Below are 20909 nucleotides of genomic sequence, written 5' to 3'. Positions count from 1 at the left end.
CCTAGTCTGCCCTGGGACACTACTGCTTACTAAACCCAATTCTATTCCATCTGGCAATGCACCCCAGGAAATATGGCCTTTCCTCCTTGAGATACCCCTAACATGCAGGAGAAGTCTGGTGGCTCTGAGGAATGTGGCTGAGCTACATACAACATTTACAGCCAAATCTTGACTGCAGTACGAAGACATGCAAGGCACTATCTAATGTCCCAACTTGCATGCTTTCCAAACCCCCAGTGTAAGATAAAGCAAGTTGCTATATTAAACCACTCACAATTAAGCAGGTGCTCTGTTCCTCACCTTCCAACTTCCCCCTCCCCACTCCCCACTTTGAGAAGCTAATATAAAAAACTTCTCTTGGTAAGCAATTGCACTTCCAAAATAGACAACACATATTTTGCATGCTATCCCAGCTAACACTGATAAAATCTCACCTCTATTATTGCCTTCATCACCAAACCTGCTCCTTTCACAATTGCCATGGAAGGGTGCTAGAACAGAATGTTAACGAAAAAATTATCCAAGTGCAAAAACTGAATATTAGATCATCTGTGATTCAGTTTCCTTAACATGGCTGTTCTACCTCCAATTCAGTTTTGTGAAAACTAGCCTTAAGAAGAGTTCCTACCCTACGTTTTTGAACAAGCATCTCTCATGCAACCGCCAGACAGAATTCCTGGCACTGAGCAGCAGCATGTATCAGAGAAGCTGAAATAATGCTGAGGAAACTGGCTGACACAAGCTGACACTAAGCAAAAGCAGAAAACAATACTATTTTTACAGCAAGAAGACATTGGCGTTTTAGCTAAAAATGCTACAGTCCTTACAGGTTTATTGCTGAAGAGGATGTTACTCTTTGTTTTCTAGCTCTTTTAACTCTCATTTACTGAGAAAGAAACAAAAAGGCAGAAAACCTGCCAGTCAGGGGAAGATGTGTGCATCTGTTGAATCTATCCTAAAGTCCAAGTGTTTCTGGAAACAGGTCCTAGACAGTCTATTCTAAATTATTTGGCATATCATTTACCATAGAATAATCACCTCAATATGATATCTGAAGGCAAAATAACAGGCTACTAAAACGTTCACCAAGACAGAAAAGATGCAGGCACATTAACCAGCCGAAGACAAATCTGTCTTTCAGTAAAAAAAAAAAAAATAAAATTCATGTTCCCTGATTACGTGAAGCCTCTAATAATAGTGAAAAGTAAATCTCACCTGAAAGAGCTTAAATAGTGTTCTTCCATTAGATGCCACCATTTCCAACAACATATCAAACTGCTGCCCCTCAGTAGTCTCACTATATGGAGCACATAGGGCAAATGTCAGGAAGTCCAGAAGTGAACTAATTACTAGGGCACCTGTCCCATGATCCTGAAATTAGGAAAACAGGTATGTAACTCAGGTACAGTGGTCTAAGAGTATTCATGATGCTGAAGGTGCTCTTCGCTGTCATAGCATTAAAATAGTCTGTAAACAAAAACTATGGGTTTAGAATATTCCATTACTCTGAGTATGGCACTACCCTGGTATATAATTGGTTTCTAAAGCATATTAGAGATTCAAAATACTTCTATCTAGTTTAATCCCACAAATCCAAGTTTACACTATTCTTTTACTTTAAAGAAACATCCAGTTTCCATATTAAACATGCAAACATTTGTTCCAGGACATTCAAATTCTGTGGTATTGACAGCTATGTCCTACCTGTCAAGATCCAAGCTTAATTAGAACAAACTTCAGTGCCAGACAGAGCTGCATTTTCAATTGTAGGTGCAAATACATTCAAAGATACATCTAAGTATGACAAAAGCATCTTCATTGCAATTAGGAAAGGCACTTAAAGAAGCTTAAATCTGTTTCCAAAATTTGACTTACCACATGGGAATTGAATTTCTCTAGTAGATTTTCTAGAAACTTCTTTGAAGAAAGAAGGGAAGCTTTGTTCAACTGCTCCTGCCTCAAGTCATAGTCATCATGCATGGGCTATTAAAAAAAAAAAGCATTCACTACAAAGGAACATTTCAAACCTCAGTTCTTAACAGCTGTAATCCAAAAGCCACTCTCTCTACACACAAAAAGCACATCCTCCTTCAAGTTCAGCAAGAAATCACTGTAAAACAAGTTATTCAATGTCTGAACACACTGCAAGTTGAATGGCAGTCCCTGTTTCTACATCTTTCAGTAGTCTGAAGTTGACATATTCCAAAGTGAAAGAACCTGAAATTTAATACTTACACACATAAGAGCACACAGCATGTCAATAGAGGCATGGGTTACTCCATCATTGTTCCTTTTGAGCGCTTTCACAACCTTCACTCCCAATCGTTCTCGAAATCTTTTGAAAGGGAAGCAAAACCACTAAGATCAGAGAAGAAACTAAAATCTTAAAATTAAGATGAAATCTAGTCAGTGGCCAAGAGGGGTCAACTCCCATTGCATTTAGCAAGCCAGTACCTTGATACTTTCATAAATTTGAGATTCCTGGCAGGAAAATATTGACATTCATCCCAAGCACATTCATCAAAATGTATCTGTGTAGTTACAGGATACTATTTACAGAGAAACTGAAATTTAAAGGTCTCAGACTAAGTGCTTTTGTTACTCTTCTTGTCATTCTCTATATTATAGTTGCTCTATATTTCTTAGTTAGAAATATTTCAAAGAATGTTTCATTTTCAGAACAATAGACAGTTTTTCTGCTTCCTTATGTTATTTAACACAAACTTCAAGCACTCTGTACATACTACAGAAGTACAACCTCCTAACACCATTTTATCTTGTGTTGAACTGAAGATAGCAATGACATCAGCACACTTTGAGAATGAAGAACTGCCTACTTCAAGGACAGATGAAGGTACACGTTAAAAATTTTTCCACTAGGAAAATCATTAAACCATATTTGCCTCAAGACAGAGTATTTAGCAAAGGAAGAATCAGCTTTACTTGCAAATGATTACCTGGGATTCTCAATTTGCACAATAGCCTGGTGGCAGCCTCATGCTATTGAAAACCATCATGTACAGAGTCTTACAGTCCTTTTCAGAAAGGAATTCCATTTCTCACTTTTAGACGTAAGTTACTAAGTTTGAGGCCTATTTTCATCTACTACTTCCAAGCTTGAAGAGACTTGGCACTTACTTTGGAAGCTGAGTAAAGGCAAGGAAGCCTGCTTTTGATGCCACTAGTCGTCTTACTGCTTGGAATTGGCTTTCAAGCTCTGCATTAGATGCTGCAATATCTCCCTCTTGGGAGAGCAATGCAGTTATGGCATTATTAATGAGCTTCTCCTTGTTTTCTGAGAAGAGACCCTGGTTAAAAAATAACAATCATTAATTTCTTTCTGCATTAGCAACATCTTAAAAGGATGGGTAAAGGCTCTATTCTTACATCTTGTGTAACTGCATGTAGGACTCCACTGTAGGAAATGTTAGCATTGAACCTGAACACAGCATCTGCAAAGTTACCATCTGGAAAAAGACATATCAAAAGTTAAGTGTACAGTACCTGACTCAATATCTGGATGCTTTAAAGAGCACTATAAACCCACATAAGAAGCATTAGCTTACTTGGAGGAGCAGCCAAAAACTTCAGATGAAGGCTCTCTACTTCTTCATCCACAGGCATACTGAGTAATCCCCAACGCTGGCCTTTGTGCGTGGAGGTCATTTTCACACAGACATCTCTATTACCAGAGGCTCTCACTCCATCCAACAAGCTAGCCAGGAGAGAATCTCTGGGTTGGGACAACGACACACAAATACAATTTATATCAGAGAAGTGGTGCCAAAGAAACACGTTATAAGAGAAACGGGGCAAAAACTCACATAATGAAAGGCAGCAATACTTGGAATCTCCTACTAACGCTACTGCCAACAGTTACACCTCTGGAAGAAACCACTAACTTTCAGTGTTCCTTTATGCACTGTAAGGAGAGAGCTGACTTACACCCAGCATAGCCAGCTGCAGCCTTTCACTAATAGGATCAGTTCTAGATTATCTGTTAATGAGTGACACATGTTGTTAGCCAATTCATCCCTGTGCTTTCTGCAAAACCTCACTTAGCAGGATTAGACTGTATTACAACTGCAAGTGCATTCAGGGACTGTTCTGTTGGTTGTTTTAAATAGAATCAACTAAGACTGTCTCAAGCAAAGAGCTCAAAGGGTTCACAGCCTTCACATTTCCATATTACTTAGACTGTGCTTTCTTCCCTTGTTTCAGATATACTACTTAACCAAGTACATCATACACAGAACTATATTGCTTAGGAGAAACAGGCTGTATCTAACTGTCCAACACCTTTTTGTGTTCATCAGAAAACTTCTGGGGAGATTTGCTCAAAGTTGGGATGAAGGTAAATGGAAGAGAATTAGTTCCTGTAACAAATCTTGATTTGTAAGTGGCAGACTGCTAGAATAGCAAGGCTTTGAGTTTACCCCTCCAAGGGTCAGAGTTCAGAGAAGCTGAGGAGCTAGAAGTGCTACAGTAGCAACTTCCATTTGAGTCTGTAATGCACAGAAGCTCTAGTTACCTTTCTGTTGAAGAGTATTTCCGAATTTGTCCTTTGATGAATTCAATGGTGAAAACCTGGGGGTTTTCACAGTCACACACTATTGCAAACACCTGAAAATAAGGGACAAGGCTCACATTCATGAAGTAGTGTTATTTAGCTACTCTACAAATTAAGGCTTACAAATACTATCAATTCCTCTCTTTTAGAGCCTTTATTTCAAGAAGTGGTAGTGAGAAAGAATGCCCCTTACCTCGCCTAAAGGTTTCAAAGTTGCAATGTTGTAGGTAGCTGGATCCCTCTCAACTAAGCAAGCTTCTGTAAGAGCTAGTATTCTTTTCACAGGTTCCTTGTAAAACAAGAGAGAGGCATGCTAGGAAAGAGAATACTTAGTACTTAACAGGAACCAAGTATGTTCAGTCTGACAACCTTACCAAGTGCCTGGGTGTTATTTTTTGAACAACAAACTCTGCTAAAGATGTTATAGATTCATCATTGCTGTACTTTCCAAAGCGAAGGTTCAAGTACTGCTCAAATTCTAGGGATTCTTTCCTTATCCGCAGAGAGATGCCTATGAAGTTGCCAGCATGCTCTATTGCACTCTTGATAATTTCCTCCCTCTGCTCAGACGCAAACAGGTGCTGCAAATTTTGCCAAGAAAAAAGAAAATTAACAGGTGAAAATATGGCACAGCCAAAGAAAATCACATTTCTAGAAATAATCCTCCATTATATACCTAACAGTAGGGAATGTTCACAGCAGCTGGACTGGCCTTTGCTAAGTGCATGGTATAGACAGGTATTTATTACACAGGAGATCCACTACTGACTTTACATTTGCCTTTAAAAAGAAAATCTATAGCAGCTATTCCTAAAGGATACCTGCTACACATTAGTGTGCCTCTAAAGTTATGGTCTGCATGACCTGCCTGTCCATCCTTGGCAACTGACCCTGACAGCCTGGCAGGAGTGAGGACGCAGAGAAAGCAATTGGGGCTACCACTGGTGATCTTCAAGGTTAGGGCAGCTCTAGACGATCAATTATACATTGCTAATCTTATGCCAAAGAAAAGCATGCTGCAATACAAAAGACATGGAAACCCTCATCTAGTCCTATTTTATTAGTAGAGACTGAGGTACCTATACCTAAGAATTAATTTATGGTTAATAATGTAAAGATCCTTTTCAGCTGTTCAACGCACAGTACACAGAAACCCTGTCATGATTTTAGAACCAACATTACACTGTAATATTTCCCAAGCAAAGCTGCCAAGTAATCAGATCACAGGTCTAAAGAGGCAATGGCATCACTGATCGATCTATTTCTGAATTGAATCCCTACATCAGTTAGGTAGATTAGTAACATACTACTGTAAATTTGAGAAATGACAGGATATTCCACATCCACATTACATTCATATTCACTGCCTAAAAAACTAGATATCCCATCCTTTCTAGTTCTTAAACATGCAATACACACAAACAAAACCCCCCACACCAAAAACCATAACCAAACCCATATCAATCCCCTCTCAAACGTTTTAAGTAATTTCCTTTCCTTTTAGGATCTGTCCATAAGCCTTGAGGCTCCACAACTGGGTCCCAAAGATGCACATACTTGTATGCTCCAACTATGTTGAAGCTTCATTATTAAATATGCAGCTATAAATATCTTAAGAACCATACCAAGATATTTTGATTTAATACTCACCAATCTACTAAACCCTCCATAGAGGATACAGAAGCCTCCCTGATAGCCAGTAATATCAACAAAGCCTTCAATATTTCTGTAGTCATAGGAGCACAGGACCTTATTTGTTGCAGGATCAATCTGGTCAATACCTCCAGGAGTCACTTCCAGAATCACAGGTTTCCTCGTATCACTCCAGTGATGCTTATAGCAATTATACCTCTGCAGGGAGAGCTACTTTTAGACATCTATGCACCCTCCTTTACTATACAGCAGTAGTTCTCTACTTAGCCAGTAAGTTAAAAAAATTATGTAATTTCCCTTAATGCTGTTGTCTATATTAAGAACACTATGAAGCAAAGGAAAGCAGCTGTAGCTGTCAATTGACAAGGAGGTCACAGCTTAAACGATGCATGTCGAAGCAAGAACATAATCCCAAAAGAGCCACTCCCAAAGGAAGTAAATTCTCTTGTTGCAGAAGGTGGTCTACTCACAGACATGAGGAAATAGTATTTACATCAAATGCTGTTATTCAGCTAATTAAATCAAGTTAAGGTAAGTTTGTCACTGTAGTGAAAATTTTTCATCTCCTGCAGTCACATTCCATTACAAATACAAACTTACTTTAACCAGCAAAAGTTAGAGGTATCTTCTAAGCTCCAGTAAGACAAAGGGGATCCCCATATTCCAGCAATGTTACTATGCTCATGACTGAAGATTTATTCTATGCAATTCTTTAAATTACTTTAAGTAACTTAAGGCACTTGAAGTGCTATCTTCTATGACCAAAAGACAAATATAAAGTCCAGCTCTGAAGACTGCATCGCTTATTGCTGCATTACCACAATTCAGTAAATGCCAATCTTGTCTGTAATCTGACCTATAGAAATCCTTCTAGGAAGCATCAGATGTTCAGGATGTCATGCAGAAAATATTTAATTAGTAAGTAAAGCAAACATTGACTAACACGAATCAATGTTTTTCTCCTCTCCAGATAAGAACTCCACATAGCACAGCCCTCTATTTCAACAGTAATATTCATAGTCCAAGAACAAGTATAAGGCTCAGGCCAATCAAAGAGAGCTCAAATATTCTACTGGTAAAGAGGTTCCCACTGCTTTTGAACAAACTCCATTTTCTCTTCCCAAAGACTTCAGATCCAAAGCTATTTTAAGTAGCACATATAGCACAAGCATAAAATACATGAACAAAGTAGAAATCTGAGTCTTTAGATCATTTCCTTAAACTGCACATGATTCAGGTAAGCCAGACACTCACCCGTCCTGTGATTTTTCCTTCTGAGAAGTCTGTCCTGAATCTCTGTTTTTAAAAAAGTTAACAGTGAATGAATGCACATACGACAACCTATCTATCCAGAAACTCTACATTTAAGATGACTGTTTTATGGGACTCATATTAAGCCTCCTCAGAAGGCTCATCATTTCACTGCAGTTTAATATATTCAATATTTGTAGCTTTACTCACTCTTTACAAATCATGCAGTACTTGCTCCAACTGACACTAGATCAAGATCATTAACATAACAGCTCAAAAAACTTGCCTTCCTACTTTCTATGCAGGGAAAGAAAGCATAATACAGTACCACAAATGGTAACCAAGTACTTACTGCTTGCCTAAAGAAAACAAAAATAAAAATCTTACCAGTGCCTCTGTAAGGAGTTCTGTTCTGTGCTCTGTGGAAAACTTAAGTGTCTCGGATTTTTTTCCACTCCCTTTGCGAAAAGTGAGATTAAATTCTGCTCCTTGTCCTTTTCCAACAGGAGAAATACTACAGATATCTCCATAAGGCCACTAAACAATTGAAAGTAATTAGGTTATACTGTCAGTAATTTTAAAGCTACATCTCCCCACTTCAAAACCCCTTAGAACATATAATAACCCTGTAACAAGGTGACAGCTAGCACACTAGGCGACAGCATAAGCTTGAGCTTCCTATTTGATACTGTGCAAAGTAATTAAGTGTCCTGACTCCCTTCAGGGACACAGCTCAGCAGTGATCAAACTTACCCTGGTTCCTTCAGAACAGCACAGCCAAAGGCAAACTACTACTTGTTGGCCAATAAAGAGAAATTGCCTAAAAGTGCAAAACCCTACTTGGTATTTGTAGAGTTAGCAAAGGCAACACAGACCTTCTGTTATGTGTACTTTTGTACACAGCTGCCACGCCTTCTGGCTTTTCTGAGATCTTGTCAGACTAGATGGTTTCTTAAGCCTGAATGCCACTATTCATTCTGGATAATGAACATTAGTCAAAAATCAACTTCAAAAATGACAGTTACCTGATTTGTAACTTCCAGCGTGTTGGGGTTGTATGTAGTGATGGCATGGGTTCCAACTGAAAAAACTCGTTTATATCTAGAATACAAAAGGGTGTTAAGTTTCTCCAGAAGTCACAGGAAAACCCATGCTGAACTGCAAAAATAATGTTAAGATGATATACAGAGGTTTTTGTTAGGAAATGGATTTTCTTTGTTGTTACTTGCAGTGTACCCTTATAATATGTTACGCTCTTCTGTTCTATATATCCATAAAGGGGACCTACAACTTAAATACTACTAAACAGATTTACTTATGCATACCTTTTTCTAAGTTAGTGGCTAAGGCAGGATCAAAGACTCACAGGCTTGCACTGAAAGGTACGACCAGACCAGAATAAATTTTAAGAAGGCTACACAAGTAGGGAAAAAAAAATCCCCAACCATTCCTGCAATAGTCAAAAGCTGTCTCAGCCAACAGTTTTAACACAAAATCCAACTTACACAACTGGCCACAATACTGTACCAAGTCAAAGTACTACTGTGGCCAAGCTTAATTTTCTTCATCTTGAGGGAAAGCAAAGCTACCAAACTCTAGAAAAACTTATATCACCAAAGCTACAGTCATTGTACATTGATATCACAGATATGTTAACTGTCACAGGGCTTAAAGAATAGCAAGGTTTGTGTTCCAAGTGTATCAGACACAAGCAGCAGTGCGCTAAAGCTACAGAATTCAGATGCATCAAGTGCAAAATCAAAGCCTTACCATGGCTTCATTTCCTAGATAATCTCCAAAATGTACCCAGAACAAATAGAGACTCTTTACATATTTCTGAATCTGAAAGTTTTGAAACATAACTAAGAAGAGTTTGAAACAGTACATTATTAATAATAGCTTATTACTTGCACAAACCATGTTCTAGGGTGCTTCCATCTGGAAGTCATTTGGCCCAAAAAGTAAAGCCAAACCTGAACCAGAGTATTCTCTGACTGAAGCAATAGTATCTGAACATGGATGCCTTTCTTGGAATTGAACCAGATAAAAATACTTTGGCCATATTAAAACTGATTCAGTGTAGGAATTTAAGTTTCAGTTCTGAGCAAACTGTGGTTTTGCTTGGAAAAGATATTAGCAACCAGATGCTTAATTAATCTGAATCTGTGCCATGTTAGACTGCATCAAGAACCAGCAGGTCACTTCTTCCATCCTTCTCTGCATTCTTGTATTGCAGCCCTTTCTCCTCTCTCACTTGACAGGTCTGCAGCACAAGCCATCATTCCTGTATAAAATCAAACTTTGCACGGGCCTCAAATCCATTTAGAGCAGCTCTCACATATCCCTTATAACAGGAAGGTAAGAGCATCTACCTGACAGTCAGGCAATCTTACAAACTTAATACACTTCCATTTTCCATTATAATTAAAATAAACCAGTGTGAGTTGAAGCCTTCACTGGCCCAGAGTTTACTTAGGAATTAAAGCAAGTGCTTATTTTCTTCAAAGCTTAGGAACATCGGTATTGAACTAATCAGCCACGTTAAGGATGTTTAACATATTTGCAAAACCCATTTGTTTTTCCACATAGTTGAAATTTCCTTATTTAAGATACAGGTCAAGGATCATGAAACAATGAAGAAGAACGTTTGAAACTACTCTAATTGCTAATAACTCCACTATATTCAGTCTGTGAAAGAATGCTCCAGTTCTTAGTTCATAAGAAGAAACCAACTGTTCCCTCTCCTCTTGTTGCACAATATAGGTAGGTATTCTGTCTTTTATACGATTTATAAATAAGGTTCGTTTAAGTTCTTTAGAACAGCATATCACAAGTAATAAAGTTCTTTATTACTTGCTCAAGGTTTTGTTTACTTACTTAGCCTACTATGAGCTGCACAGTGCTTTGTGGCAGAGTAAGGATCTGCAACCATTACATGTAACTGAAGATCAGCTTCCAAACACCACAGCCCCTTCCTTTTCTCCCCTTATGCTCAAGCCTACATTTCAAGATCCAGGAAGCACTTATTATCCAGAATTCTTAATATGTGATGGGACAAGGAACACAAGACAGAACAACAATTTTGCTGAGTTGCCATTTCCCTTGTTTCCTCTCCCTAGGTAAATTCAGAAGAACCAAGTCTTGTTTCATGAACAGAGAGATTCAGAAGTCAGCTCTTACATATGGCCTACTCTTGTTCAAAACTTCACCTATAAATATTTAAGAAAGGTATTCATACCTCCAGGACTTGAAGAGTTTACAATTAATTATCTCTCAAACTACTCTGCGGTACTGTCTAATCCCAAGCTGTTTTGAGAAATGTTGGAGCAAATGTCCTCTTCCCCATAAAAAGGCTACGGCCTGTTCACTAGTTATTTCAAAGCACTGGAGACATCTTTTTAATCACAATGAACCTGGCAGGTAAATTTCATACCACCACACCCAACAAAAAAAATCTTCATTGATTTTACAGATCTACAGAACACTGGAGCATCATCATTTGCACTACTGGAAAATACTTTATGGACACACAGAGCCCATATTCAAAGTGACTAATTCTAAGGGTAGTCAAAATTGTTCAGGCTCATTTAGCACCACACATTAAATTACTGGTTTTTTTAATGCTATATATAGATTATACTGAGAATGCATGACTTTGAACTGAGTGGACTACTCAGTGGAGGAACTGAGTGGAGAATTTAAATAGAAAATTACTAAAATCCAAATAAGCTTCTGCTGCAACAAACAAGAGGCAATTACTTACTAAATACTTCTTTCCCCTCACTACAAAAGAACTAACACACCACTGAATTTTAAAACTAAATCTGTTCTAGACTTTAGACTTAGTGTGAAGTTCTATAAGAATTCTCTAAATGTTACCATCAAGGTTCAAGATCATAACTTCAAGAGCTTGCCTCAGGCTCTTTAACGAGAGGAGTTGGGCAAAAGAAGAAATCTGAGGTTTAGGTATTTGATTTTTACCAACTGGCTCAAACCACATGCACACTAAACTTGCATATAGACTGCAGAAAATTCTGAGGAAGAGACTAGACATGTTCAGTTGGGGAACAGAAAGATTAGGAGGGACAAACTGCTCTAATGTTCTTCTGTAATATAGTATCTTCTTGTTGTTAAGGGAAGTAGTTTATTCACCCATGCCCACACAACTCCAAATGCATGGATCATAACTCACATAAGACTTAATTTACACAAGTACCAGATACAATTCCACTGAGAAAAACTAAATATTACACAATTTCTGTCAAGTCAATCAAAACTCTGACTTGGCAGAGGAAAGATTTTGCACTCAGAGAGCTGCTGAGTCTAGTCTGGACTCAGAACTACCCAGAGTATTAATTTTTGCTAACAAAAAAGCAGGGAGCTCTTTGATTAGACATTGAAGCAACCTCATAGTTCTTCAAAGGACAACTGTGAAAGATCTGTGACTGCTGCTCCTTGCAAGCCCATTCTCCTTTCTTTCTCAGTATTCCCAGTCTTTGATAGGATGCATGTGTCAGACAAAAAAAAATCAACTAGTTTCAATTTACTGGTCAAACAACAGATTTGGACAATACCTCTTCATAAAACCATTAGAATCAAGCAGTTCTCATGTTGCCAAGGTGCAGATAACCCAGTCTCTTTGTTATGTTGATGTTTGGATAGCAAGGAAAAACCCCATTTTACAGAGATACTATGCATGTGAAAAGGAACAGTGGGTAAGAATACCAAATAAAGTCCTGTAACAGATGTCTTCAGACACAGCATAACAGATACCAGTTATGATAACTTAGTGGATAATTTTATTAGACATTCCCAAGCTGTTGCAGACAGAAGCATCACCAAAATTCATTTTTAGATCCAAGACCCCTATTAAGATCAGGTTAATTTCTATTAGCAGAATTCTTCAAATTATCTCAGTTAGTAGTTTAACAGATAATCTGTTACACAACTTCTTAAGTGTCTATGTGGACTAGCGATCCTCATCAATTAAAGTACATAAAACACTACTCCATAAAACTGTTCTGAGAAGAAACATTTCCATCTTAAATTTAGTGTTTTATATAGTAAGTTCAAGAGACTCAGAAGCTGATGAGGGCGGGTGGTCCATTTTAGAGCTACACAGCAGTGTGGGAACATAAGCAGAGGAAAGCTAAACCACAATGTTTCAAATCCAAACTGATTCTAGTGAAGATACAATTAGTTCAGACACTGAGCAGCAGGAGCCTTTAGTTCAATTTTCATTCATTAGTTGGATGAAGTTAAAACTATGCAGTTAAATCCAATAACAGAGAGGAAAAAATGTCACACAAAACCTTAAAAACAAAAAACCAAAATTAACAAACTTCAAACTACTTACTTGCCCCTCCATGAATGTTTTGTTGTGTAGAAACAAGCAAGATCTCTGTTTTCTCTAATTATATTCATTCTGTGCCAAGACCTGAAAACAAAGGAGACATCCTGTTAGCACTCAGGATTCTTATTTAAAACCAAAGTTCACGAATCATCGATATGCTTCAAGACAAAAAGACTTTGTTTTTAAACTTACATTTATCAAACAATACATGGACTAAATTGCACAAGAATTATTAGTTTCTTCACTGCATTTGTTATACTAGCTATTCCTTAACAGTACCAGTTTCCACTAAGTTATGCCACATTTGCCATATTACAATCACTCTACTTTCACTGCACCTTTGCACATTCAAATTCAAGTATATTTTATGTCATCTCCAAAATGCTTTACTCTCAAAAATTGTATTATATAAAATTATTTGAGTAGCCTCTACCTGTAACACCAGCTAAACCAAAGTCCTACTGCAATTCTGAAATAAACAGTAAGGAGATACCGGGATACATAGAACAGTTTGTTTTCCACTCTGAATGATAAATTGAGGTTGAGAAACTTACTGGCTAAGCATTACGATTGAAGAGCTAAGTACCATTCCTATGCTGTAAAAGTTTAAGCAATCCCACCACTAACATCCTGACATGCTTATTTCACACAGAGGGAATATCTATTCCCTAAACACACACAGAGGAATTTAGTGAAAATTTCCCATAATTGCTTGAGTAGATCATAGCTTTAGGAGTTACTAAGTTCCAAGGAATGCTTCTAAACACTACTATTTTCAATGCCTGAAACACATGCATGTTGAGTAGTTAGGAAATTAATCTCCCTTTTACTTCACTATGCTCTTACTGCATATACAAGGAACTTAAGCAGACATTCCCTGACTAAGGACAAAAGTGAAGTTGTCACTCTCCATTTACTCCTACGGCATTAGTTTTATTTTCAAATGTGTTAAATCAGGCTTCCCTGTAACTGACTGAAGACTGGTACTACTCTCAGGTTCACACCAGTAACACAGTGGCATCCCCAAAACATCACACACTAACACTGGTCTGCAAGAACACAGCTTGCCTGAAGCAACTCTCAAGCAACCCAATCCCAGTCAGTACCCCACTGAAAGTTAAATAACAACCCATTACCTTTTTACATTCAGCTAACTCTGCTTGACTGGGCAAAGAAAGATTTTTTATTTTGAGATGGATGACCTGCAACATTAGCTTATTGCTAATTTCAACCCTCTATGACTTCAGGTAATTTTCTTTCTGAGCAAAGGCTGCAGCAGTTACGGAGTCATAAGCATGAAGAATGGATAACCTGCTCAAAATGAACTCTAGAATTCCTTCCCTTAGGTGAAGAGCCAGCACAATCATCACTACCTACTGAAGGAAACTTGAAGTACTGCCTCTGGGAAGGGAGAAGAGCAGTATTTACGTCTTTTAATGACTCAATCTTTGAGTCAAATTTTCAGAGTTAATATTCCAATGACTTGTGGTGAGTTAAATTCTCTAAAGCCAGTTTTTGGAAACAAAGTTTTATGAGGGTATTCAACAGCATTATTGCTACTGACTGCTGACATCACCTACCTGGACCTGTGCATTTGACACTGTCCTGCCTGACATCCTTGTCCCTAAACTGAAATTACAGATTTGACAGATGGACCACTCAGTGGACAGGGAATTATCTGGAGGGTTACACTCAAGCAGTTGCAGTCAATGGGCCAATGTTAAAGTGGAGATAGCGGCAAGTGGCATTCCTCGGGGGTCAAGACAGAGACTGGCACTGTGTTAACACCTTTGTCAGGGATATGGACAGTGGACTCTGCAAGTTTGTTGATGACACCAAGCAGTGTGGTGCAATTGACAGGCATGAGGGAAGGGATGACATCTAAAGGGACTCTGACACGTCCGAGAGGTGGGTCAGTGCCAATTTCACAAAGTTCAACAAAGCCACCTGCAAGACCCCGCAGCTGGGCTGGGCAACACCAAGCACAAATACAAGTTTGGTGGAGAATGGCTTGAAAGCAGTCCTGAGGAGGATTTGGGGGTGTTGGTTGATGAGACATTTGGCACAACCCAGCAATGTGTGCTCACAGCCCAGAACCACATCCTGAGATGCATCAAATGAAAACTGGCCAGCAGGCTAAGGAGATGATTCTTCTGCTCCGCTCTTGTGAGACCCCATCTGCAGTACTGTGTCCAGCTCTGAGCTCCCAACATAAGAAGGACCTGGTCCACATTTTTTGGAGTGAATCTAGAGGAGAGCTACAAAGATGGGCAGGGAGAGAGCTGGAGCACCTTTTCTACGGAGACAGGCTGAGATCTGGAAGTGCTCCAGGCCAGGCTGAACGGGGCTTTGAACAACTTGGTCAAGTGAAAAGTGTTCCTGCCCATAGCAGCAAGGTTGGAACTAGATGATCTTTAAGGTTCTTTCCAACCCAAAGCATTCTATGATTATGCCTGAAGTTCTCCATTTTGCTTGGTTTAAGAACTGTTATTATTATTATTATTATTACCATGGATAAGAATCAAAACAGTACACTCTATCAAAACTACACAGATCTTACTGCACAGTAGCACACTTTAGATGTGGTAATTTTGTTTTAAAGTTATCTTTCAGAACAACATGCCATATACTCAATCTTCATGCCTCTCTTTCAAAGCCATTTTCTTGACATTGACTAAAGTATTAGTAAAAATAAAATAAGAGGCTTATAACAAGACTACAGGATTAAAAGATCTATTTATCTGTAATTCCAGTTTCACCAATACCAGACTCCTCTGACCAGCTCTATTAGGTCTCCCAGACCTGAACACCACTTGCTCTAGAGTATTTAAAGGAAGATGTTCTCAAGATTGCAAATATCTACTCCTAATAATACAGAACTAAGAAACATTCATTTATGAGCTACCAGCAGATTCCAGAAGTTTTAACACCAGCATCTAACTAGAATCAGAATACTGATGCATGAAGTATTGTACCTGAAGTGCAATGACAAATTCACCAGACTGCTTTTTTGTTTGGATGAAAACCACTAAAATCATTTAGCTTTCATGCTTTATATGCTGTGCTTCTGGACAGTGATTGCAACCATCCCTCCCACTGAAGAGACTACCACAGTGGCAATATATGCCCAAGTCTAGCAACAATTAATTCTTCTATACATTTTCCAGCAGTTTAACAGACAGAAAAGGCTAACAATAGCCTAGTGTTCTGAGCTGCTGTGGTAAAGCCCAGCAATTATTTACTGGTTGTCTTTGATTCCACAGTAAGAACAAGATTTTAAAAAAAATTCACACCAAAAACAACAGTATTTTAGAATAAACCAAGAAATTCCTCTTCCTTCACTCATTCCAGCAGAACCAGTGTGGCGCCTCTCTTGTACTATCCACAGTGTCATACACTGTAATTTTATCACCTAAGACAGTATAACCATTGACTTTGCAGAACACATCAGGCTTTACCATTAATCAAGTTCAACCACATTGTCAGTGTAAGCTGTAGTGGCCTGCTTAGTTATATATTAATTTCCTAAAATAAGACAACATTCTTGTTACCTTTACCTCTTCTTCCTGCATTCAACAGACCTTTACAAAGTTGCCTGACTTAACACAAAAAATGAGTGAAATTTGTTATCTCACTCATAAGGGCATCCAGGACAATAAGGCACTAACTTGGGCAATCATTTTAATGTTCTGGGGTACCTAGGAGTAGAGAAGTCACAACTTCAAAGGTTATTTTAAATACTTCACAGCACAGCTACTGCATATCCCATACTGATGGTTTTCTAAGGTTTGATACTAGAGAAACACCCAGCTGTTCTATTTCCATTGGAGCAGAGGCAAAAAACTACTTTGAAAGTAGCAGTTTGTAAACATGATTTTCTTGGTTGAGAGTGGGGACGCTGAATACAGTCTGTAGTCAAATAATCCAAGGATTCTGCAGGAAAAGCACTGTCTACAACTTGCAACTTCTTTTGGGAGCCTAACAAAAGCACTCTCCAAAATATCCCCTGGATAGTGTAATCAGCTTTTTCACAGGACTGAAGTTCCACAATACTTTCCTATTTGGTTCCTGTAGTACTGTAAATAGCAGTGAAAAGGCTTTAGAGGAAGAGCTGAAACCACATTTTTGAGTGCCTCATGTACCAGAAATAGCAAACCTTTAAACTAAAGGGCCTGAACTGCTTCCAGGACTCCCCCTGCCTCAGAGTTTAAGCTACACAGAATCACAGAATAGTCTGAGATGAAAGGGACCTTTTACACAATCTATATTCAACTTGCATGCACTTTCCACTTTTCCAGGATTTCACATTCTTTAGACAAAACGACCATCTGGGAAAACAATCTATTTCAGGAAACCGAGACAAGTCAGTCTCAAACCAGCACTTGTGGAGTCAGAAGAAAAGCTGTGACCTCGCAGACTTCAAAGCAATAGGCACAGCTGTAATTACACGTAAGTTTCCTTCAATTTATTAAATAAAGTCAGAAGTTGGGACACGGGTTCAAAGTTTAGTGCAGAACTCAGATTGAGTTTTTTCCCGATTATATTATCTCTCTATTATTACAAAGCCTCAACATCTTTCTTAAACGAAGGTTTAACAAGGTAGGATTCAAAGCCCCACATAAGACTATTATTCTGTTCCACTGCAGGGAGGAGTAAAATAAATGCTGATAAGAAACTGAAGTTTCTTGGGCAAAAGAGGAAGAGAAATGCAGATAAGAAACTGTGATTTTGTTTTAAAAATTTATTCCAGCATGGCTGAATACTAGTTAGAGTTCCTGAAAAGTCTTTACTACACAGGGACAGATACTCATAGGAAGCTCAAGTGTGACTTTTCTGAGAGAGAGAAGACATACTATGAGCATAAAAACAGAAACCAACTGGAAAGCAATGACAGCAAAGCACTAAAAAAACCCCTAGGGTTCTGTTACTCTCTGGTTCTACATACCTGCCTGCTAGCTTAAAGGTCTGGAGCCTGATTTCCAGTCACCCACAGCTCTGTAGCTTTAAAGGCATTATTTAAATAAGTGAGTTTTCCTGCACTGAAATGTTTTAGCTGTCCACATTTCAGCGTCCTCTTTCATTGCTGTGGTCACTAAGTGGCAGAGTTTTGCCTTCAGACAGATTCTTTCTAACAAGCATTAATTTTTCCTCTTCCTTGAACAGTACTCTTCTCCTGAAGTACTACAGCCTAATTAGCTGTGGAAACAGATTTCGTCTGTAGTGTAGGAACTCCCAGTCCTTTTTGTAAGAAGGGAAAGATATAAGATCCACCAGATCCTTAAAAGAAGCAACATGGAACCTCCCTCAGTGATAGCAGCAATCCCACCTTCAGTGGCCCATGACAGAAACAGGCTGAGAATTTCAGCTTTACTACTACCATAAATGATGGTGACAACATTAGAGTCCATTCTCCAGGTGACCCATTAAAGATAATAAAAAAAGTGTGGGAGAGTCTGGTTTTCTTTTAGATTTATATTAGCATTCTGCTTTACCAGTGAACCAATGTGATTCCCAGCCAGACAGGTGAGTATCAGAACAAAAGTATATACTCACTAAGGGAAGGAAGAAAAAAAAAAGAGTGTTCCTTTCAATCACAGTTTAGCAATCCTGTCATGTTTCTTCAGAATAATGTTCTGTTTTATTAGTGAGGCAAGAGAGTTGTTAATTTTTTTGACACAAGAATAGTTTTTTGGAAGCAAATCAGGAAGCTAAGCAGTTGAAGGTTAACACTTCAAGGTATGGTTGAATGCCAGCAGAAGAATTATTAAGTCAGTAAGTTACACTTACTGAGCTTCAAACAAAGTCAAAAGCAAAGTCACCTCCACAGTATAAAAAACAGATCTGGCTTTAAAGACCAAGCCTCAGCATATCACTTAAAATCTGGAAATACAAAGTGATTCAGTCCCTCAGGACAAGTATGTGTTTGGAAACTATGAAAAATGCCACATGACATCCAGAGGAGCAAGCAATACATACAAAATGAATCTTTCAAAAAATGTGTTCCAACAAGGCTAAAATACAAGGTTAAAGTTCCTGGACAAAGTTTACACCACACAGGGAGAGAAATGCAACTTGGTTTCCAAACACTCAGATATTTGCTGCAAGTGGAAAAAACTGTCAGTAATAAAAGAAAGGTGCCAGTAACTTCTAGTTAAGTGTTCTGGCACTTGGCTGCCTATAGTAGGCAGGAATTAGACCAAGCTGCACATCTATGAATTGAAGGAGGCTAGAGCCAAGCACAACTTTCACATCTCTAATACTGGTCCTCTTATTTTGATTTTATTCATCAGACTGTTCGTAAACTGTCTTACTAACTCAATCCTAAAATGAAACTCAAGTCACTAGTATTCCTTCAACAGCCTCCTCCTTTTCAAGAGATCTCACTACATGCAACTACCCTATGCAGACAAATATAATAATCAACAAAAAAAAGTCTTCAGCTTCAGAGAACTTAAATTCCAAAACGAGCAATATTTTTTGATATGCAATATTATCTAACCAGCGCTAAGTAACAAGAAACAAAGCAGTTATCTACTCAATTTCATCTACTCCAACCACCACAAATCTTAGTCGTGAAAGAGCACAGGAGAAAAAGGAAAAACACATTTCAGATTACATTAACTTCAAAAGCAGCCACATAGCAGAGATTAAGTGCATTTACAGGAAGTCTGAATAAACTGCCAGGCCTATGTTTCCCCCCAAGCAGAATGCTCAAACACTCCATCAGCCTGAGAGCACCAAGCCAAAAAAAGACCTCTCCCTCCCAAACTGAAGCACTAAGACAACGTTTTTATGGCCCAGAACTCTGCCCTCAGTAGAGGCACAGCCATGAAGGCACAAGCTTCACACCACTCGACAGAAAAATCTATCCCAAAGACTGCTGGCAGCTCACCGCAGACAGAAAACCATCCAATATGACTACCTGTTTTGACTTTCAGAAAACAAAAAAGCAAGCTAAAAGCATGCATGGAAGGAAATCAAATGCTTGTGGAAAAATAAGAGCACTAAGGGTAGATTTTCTGAAAAGTGCATCTAGTTCTGCTCATGCTCTTCAGGCATACTGCTAGCATTCAAAAAAGAAAAAAAATCTAATCTCTGTGAGAGCATATCTCCGCCACATCTCTCCCACCCTTCATAAATTATTTCCCAAAGCATCTCCTGACGGGTATATTTTGATCTGAGGGCAGGAGAAGGAAAACAACGTGTCTTTTCTTAATGCATACGTCAATATTCTTCTAAGATAAACGACAAATTCTACCCGGAGGCTACAGAAGCCGCATCAGGTGCGGGGCATGCCGAGCGAAGCACCGGGCGGGCTGAGGCTGGAGAACACCCGCAGCCCTTTCCTCTGCCCGGACACGGGAAGCGAAGGGCTGCGAGCGGCTGGTGACAGGCACCACGCTGGGGACGAGGCACGCCGGCTCACAGCCCCAGGCCCCTCGCGGCTGGGGCAGCAGCGGGGCTGTGCCCGCGGCAGCATCAGCCCCCGGGCGGCAGAGCGAGCGCTGCCCCGGCCCCGGCCCCGGCCCCGCTCCCCGCACAGCCCCGCGGGCCGGGCGCGCCGCCTGCCCGCCCACCCGGCCCCGAGCAGCGCTTGGGACCGCGGAAGGAGGCGGGGGCTGCTGCCACCGCCCCCACACCTCCCCCGCCGCTGGGATTTACCTGGCCGGGGAGCCCGCGCTGCCCGGACCTGCCCCCACCAGCAATGCGCCTTCCCGGCGATAAGGGCGAAGGGGCACGGAGCGGAGCTCTCACCCCTCACCCTCCGGCCGGCCGGGCGGGCGGCAGCCGCTACACCGCTGCCGCTGCCTCAGAGCCTGGCGCTGGAGGCCGCCATCTTAGCTCGGGCAGCGAGACCGCCCCCTCGGCGCAGCCGCCGTGCGGCCCGGGGCCGTCACGGGATGCGGTCACCTGATGTGCTCCTCGCTGCCTCCCCCTTCCCGCCGCACTGCCTCACTCCCTCCTTCCTTCCTTCCTCCCTACCCTCGCCCCTTGCCCTGCCCTGCCTTGCTCTGCCGGGAACCGGCATGGTTGCTTGCGCAGGCGCCGCGCCGTCGGGGTGCAAAGTGCCTGTGGCTCTCC

The 20909-nt window shown here is 39.9% G+C and overlaps 1 protein-coding gene across 1 annotated transcript in view; it reads right to left on the bottom strand.

Annotated features, from left to right (window-relative positions):
- The window catches only part of DNAJC13 (DnaJ heat shock protein family (Hsp40) member C13), a 56694-nt gene extending 36012 nt beyond the window's left edge, over positions 1 to 20682 (bottom strand). The window contains exons 1-16 of the mRNA XM_041466487.1: positions 20490 to 20682; positions 12831 to 12911; positions 8500 to 8575; positions 7862 to 8011; positions 7478 to 7519; positions 6221 to 6421; positions 4945 to 5151; positions 4764 to 4859; positions 4532 to 4623; positions 3567 to 3733; positions 3388 to 3467; positions 3139 to 3308; positions 2236 to 2335; positions 1876 to 1983; positions 1216 to 1371; positions 435 to 491 (exon numbers count right to left, since the gene is read on the bottom strand). Of these exons, the coding sequence (XP_041322421.1) occupies positions 435 to 491; positions 1216 to 1371; positions 1876 to 1983; positions 2236 to 2335; positions 3139 to 3308; positions 3388 to 3467; positions 3567 to 3733; positions 4532 to 4623; positions 4764 to 4859; positions 4945 to 5151; positions 6221 to 6421; positions 7478 to 7519; positions 7862 to 8011; positions 8500 to 8575; positions 12831 to 12898 (1770 nt within the window). The 5' untranslated portion in view covers positions 12899 to 12911; positions 20490 to 20682. The remainder of the gene's footprint in view (positions 1 to 434; positions 492 to 1215; positions 1372 to 1875; positions 1984 to 2235; positions 2336 to 3138; positions 3309 to 3387; positions 3468 to 3566; positions 3734 to 4531; positions 4624 to 4763; positions 4860 to 4944; positions 5152 to 6220; positions 6422 to 7477; positions 7520 to 7861; positions 8012 to 8499; positions 8576 to 12830; positions 12912 to 20489) is intronic.
- Between the last annotated feature and the right edge of the window lie 227 nt (positions 20683 to 20909).

This window comes from Pyrgilauda ruficollis, unplaced genomic scaffold (assembly GCF_017590135.1).
Source record: "Pyrgilauda ruficollis isolate IOZ18807 unplaced genomic scaffold, ASM1759013v1 scaffold2, whole genome shotgun sequence".
NCBI classification, from domain to species: domain Eukaryota; kingdom Metazoa; phylum Chordata; class Aves; order Passeriformes; family Passeridae; genus Pyrgilauda; species Pyrgilauda ruficollis.
The sequence above is the reverse complement of the archived record's forward strand: the minus strand, read 5'-3'. Positions and strand labels throughout refer to the sequence as shown.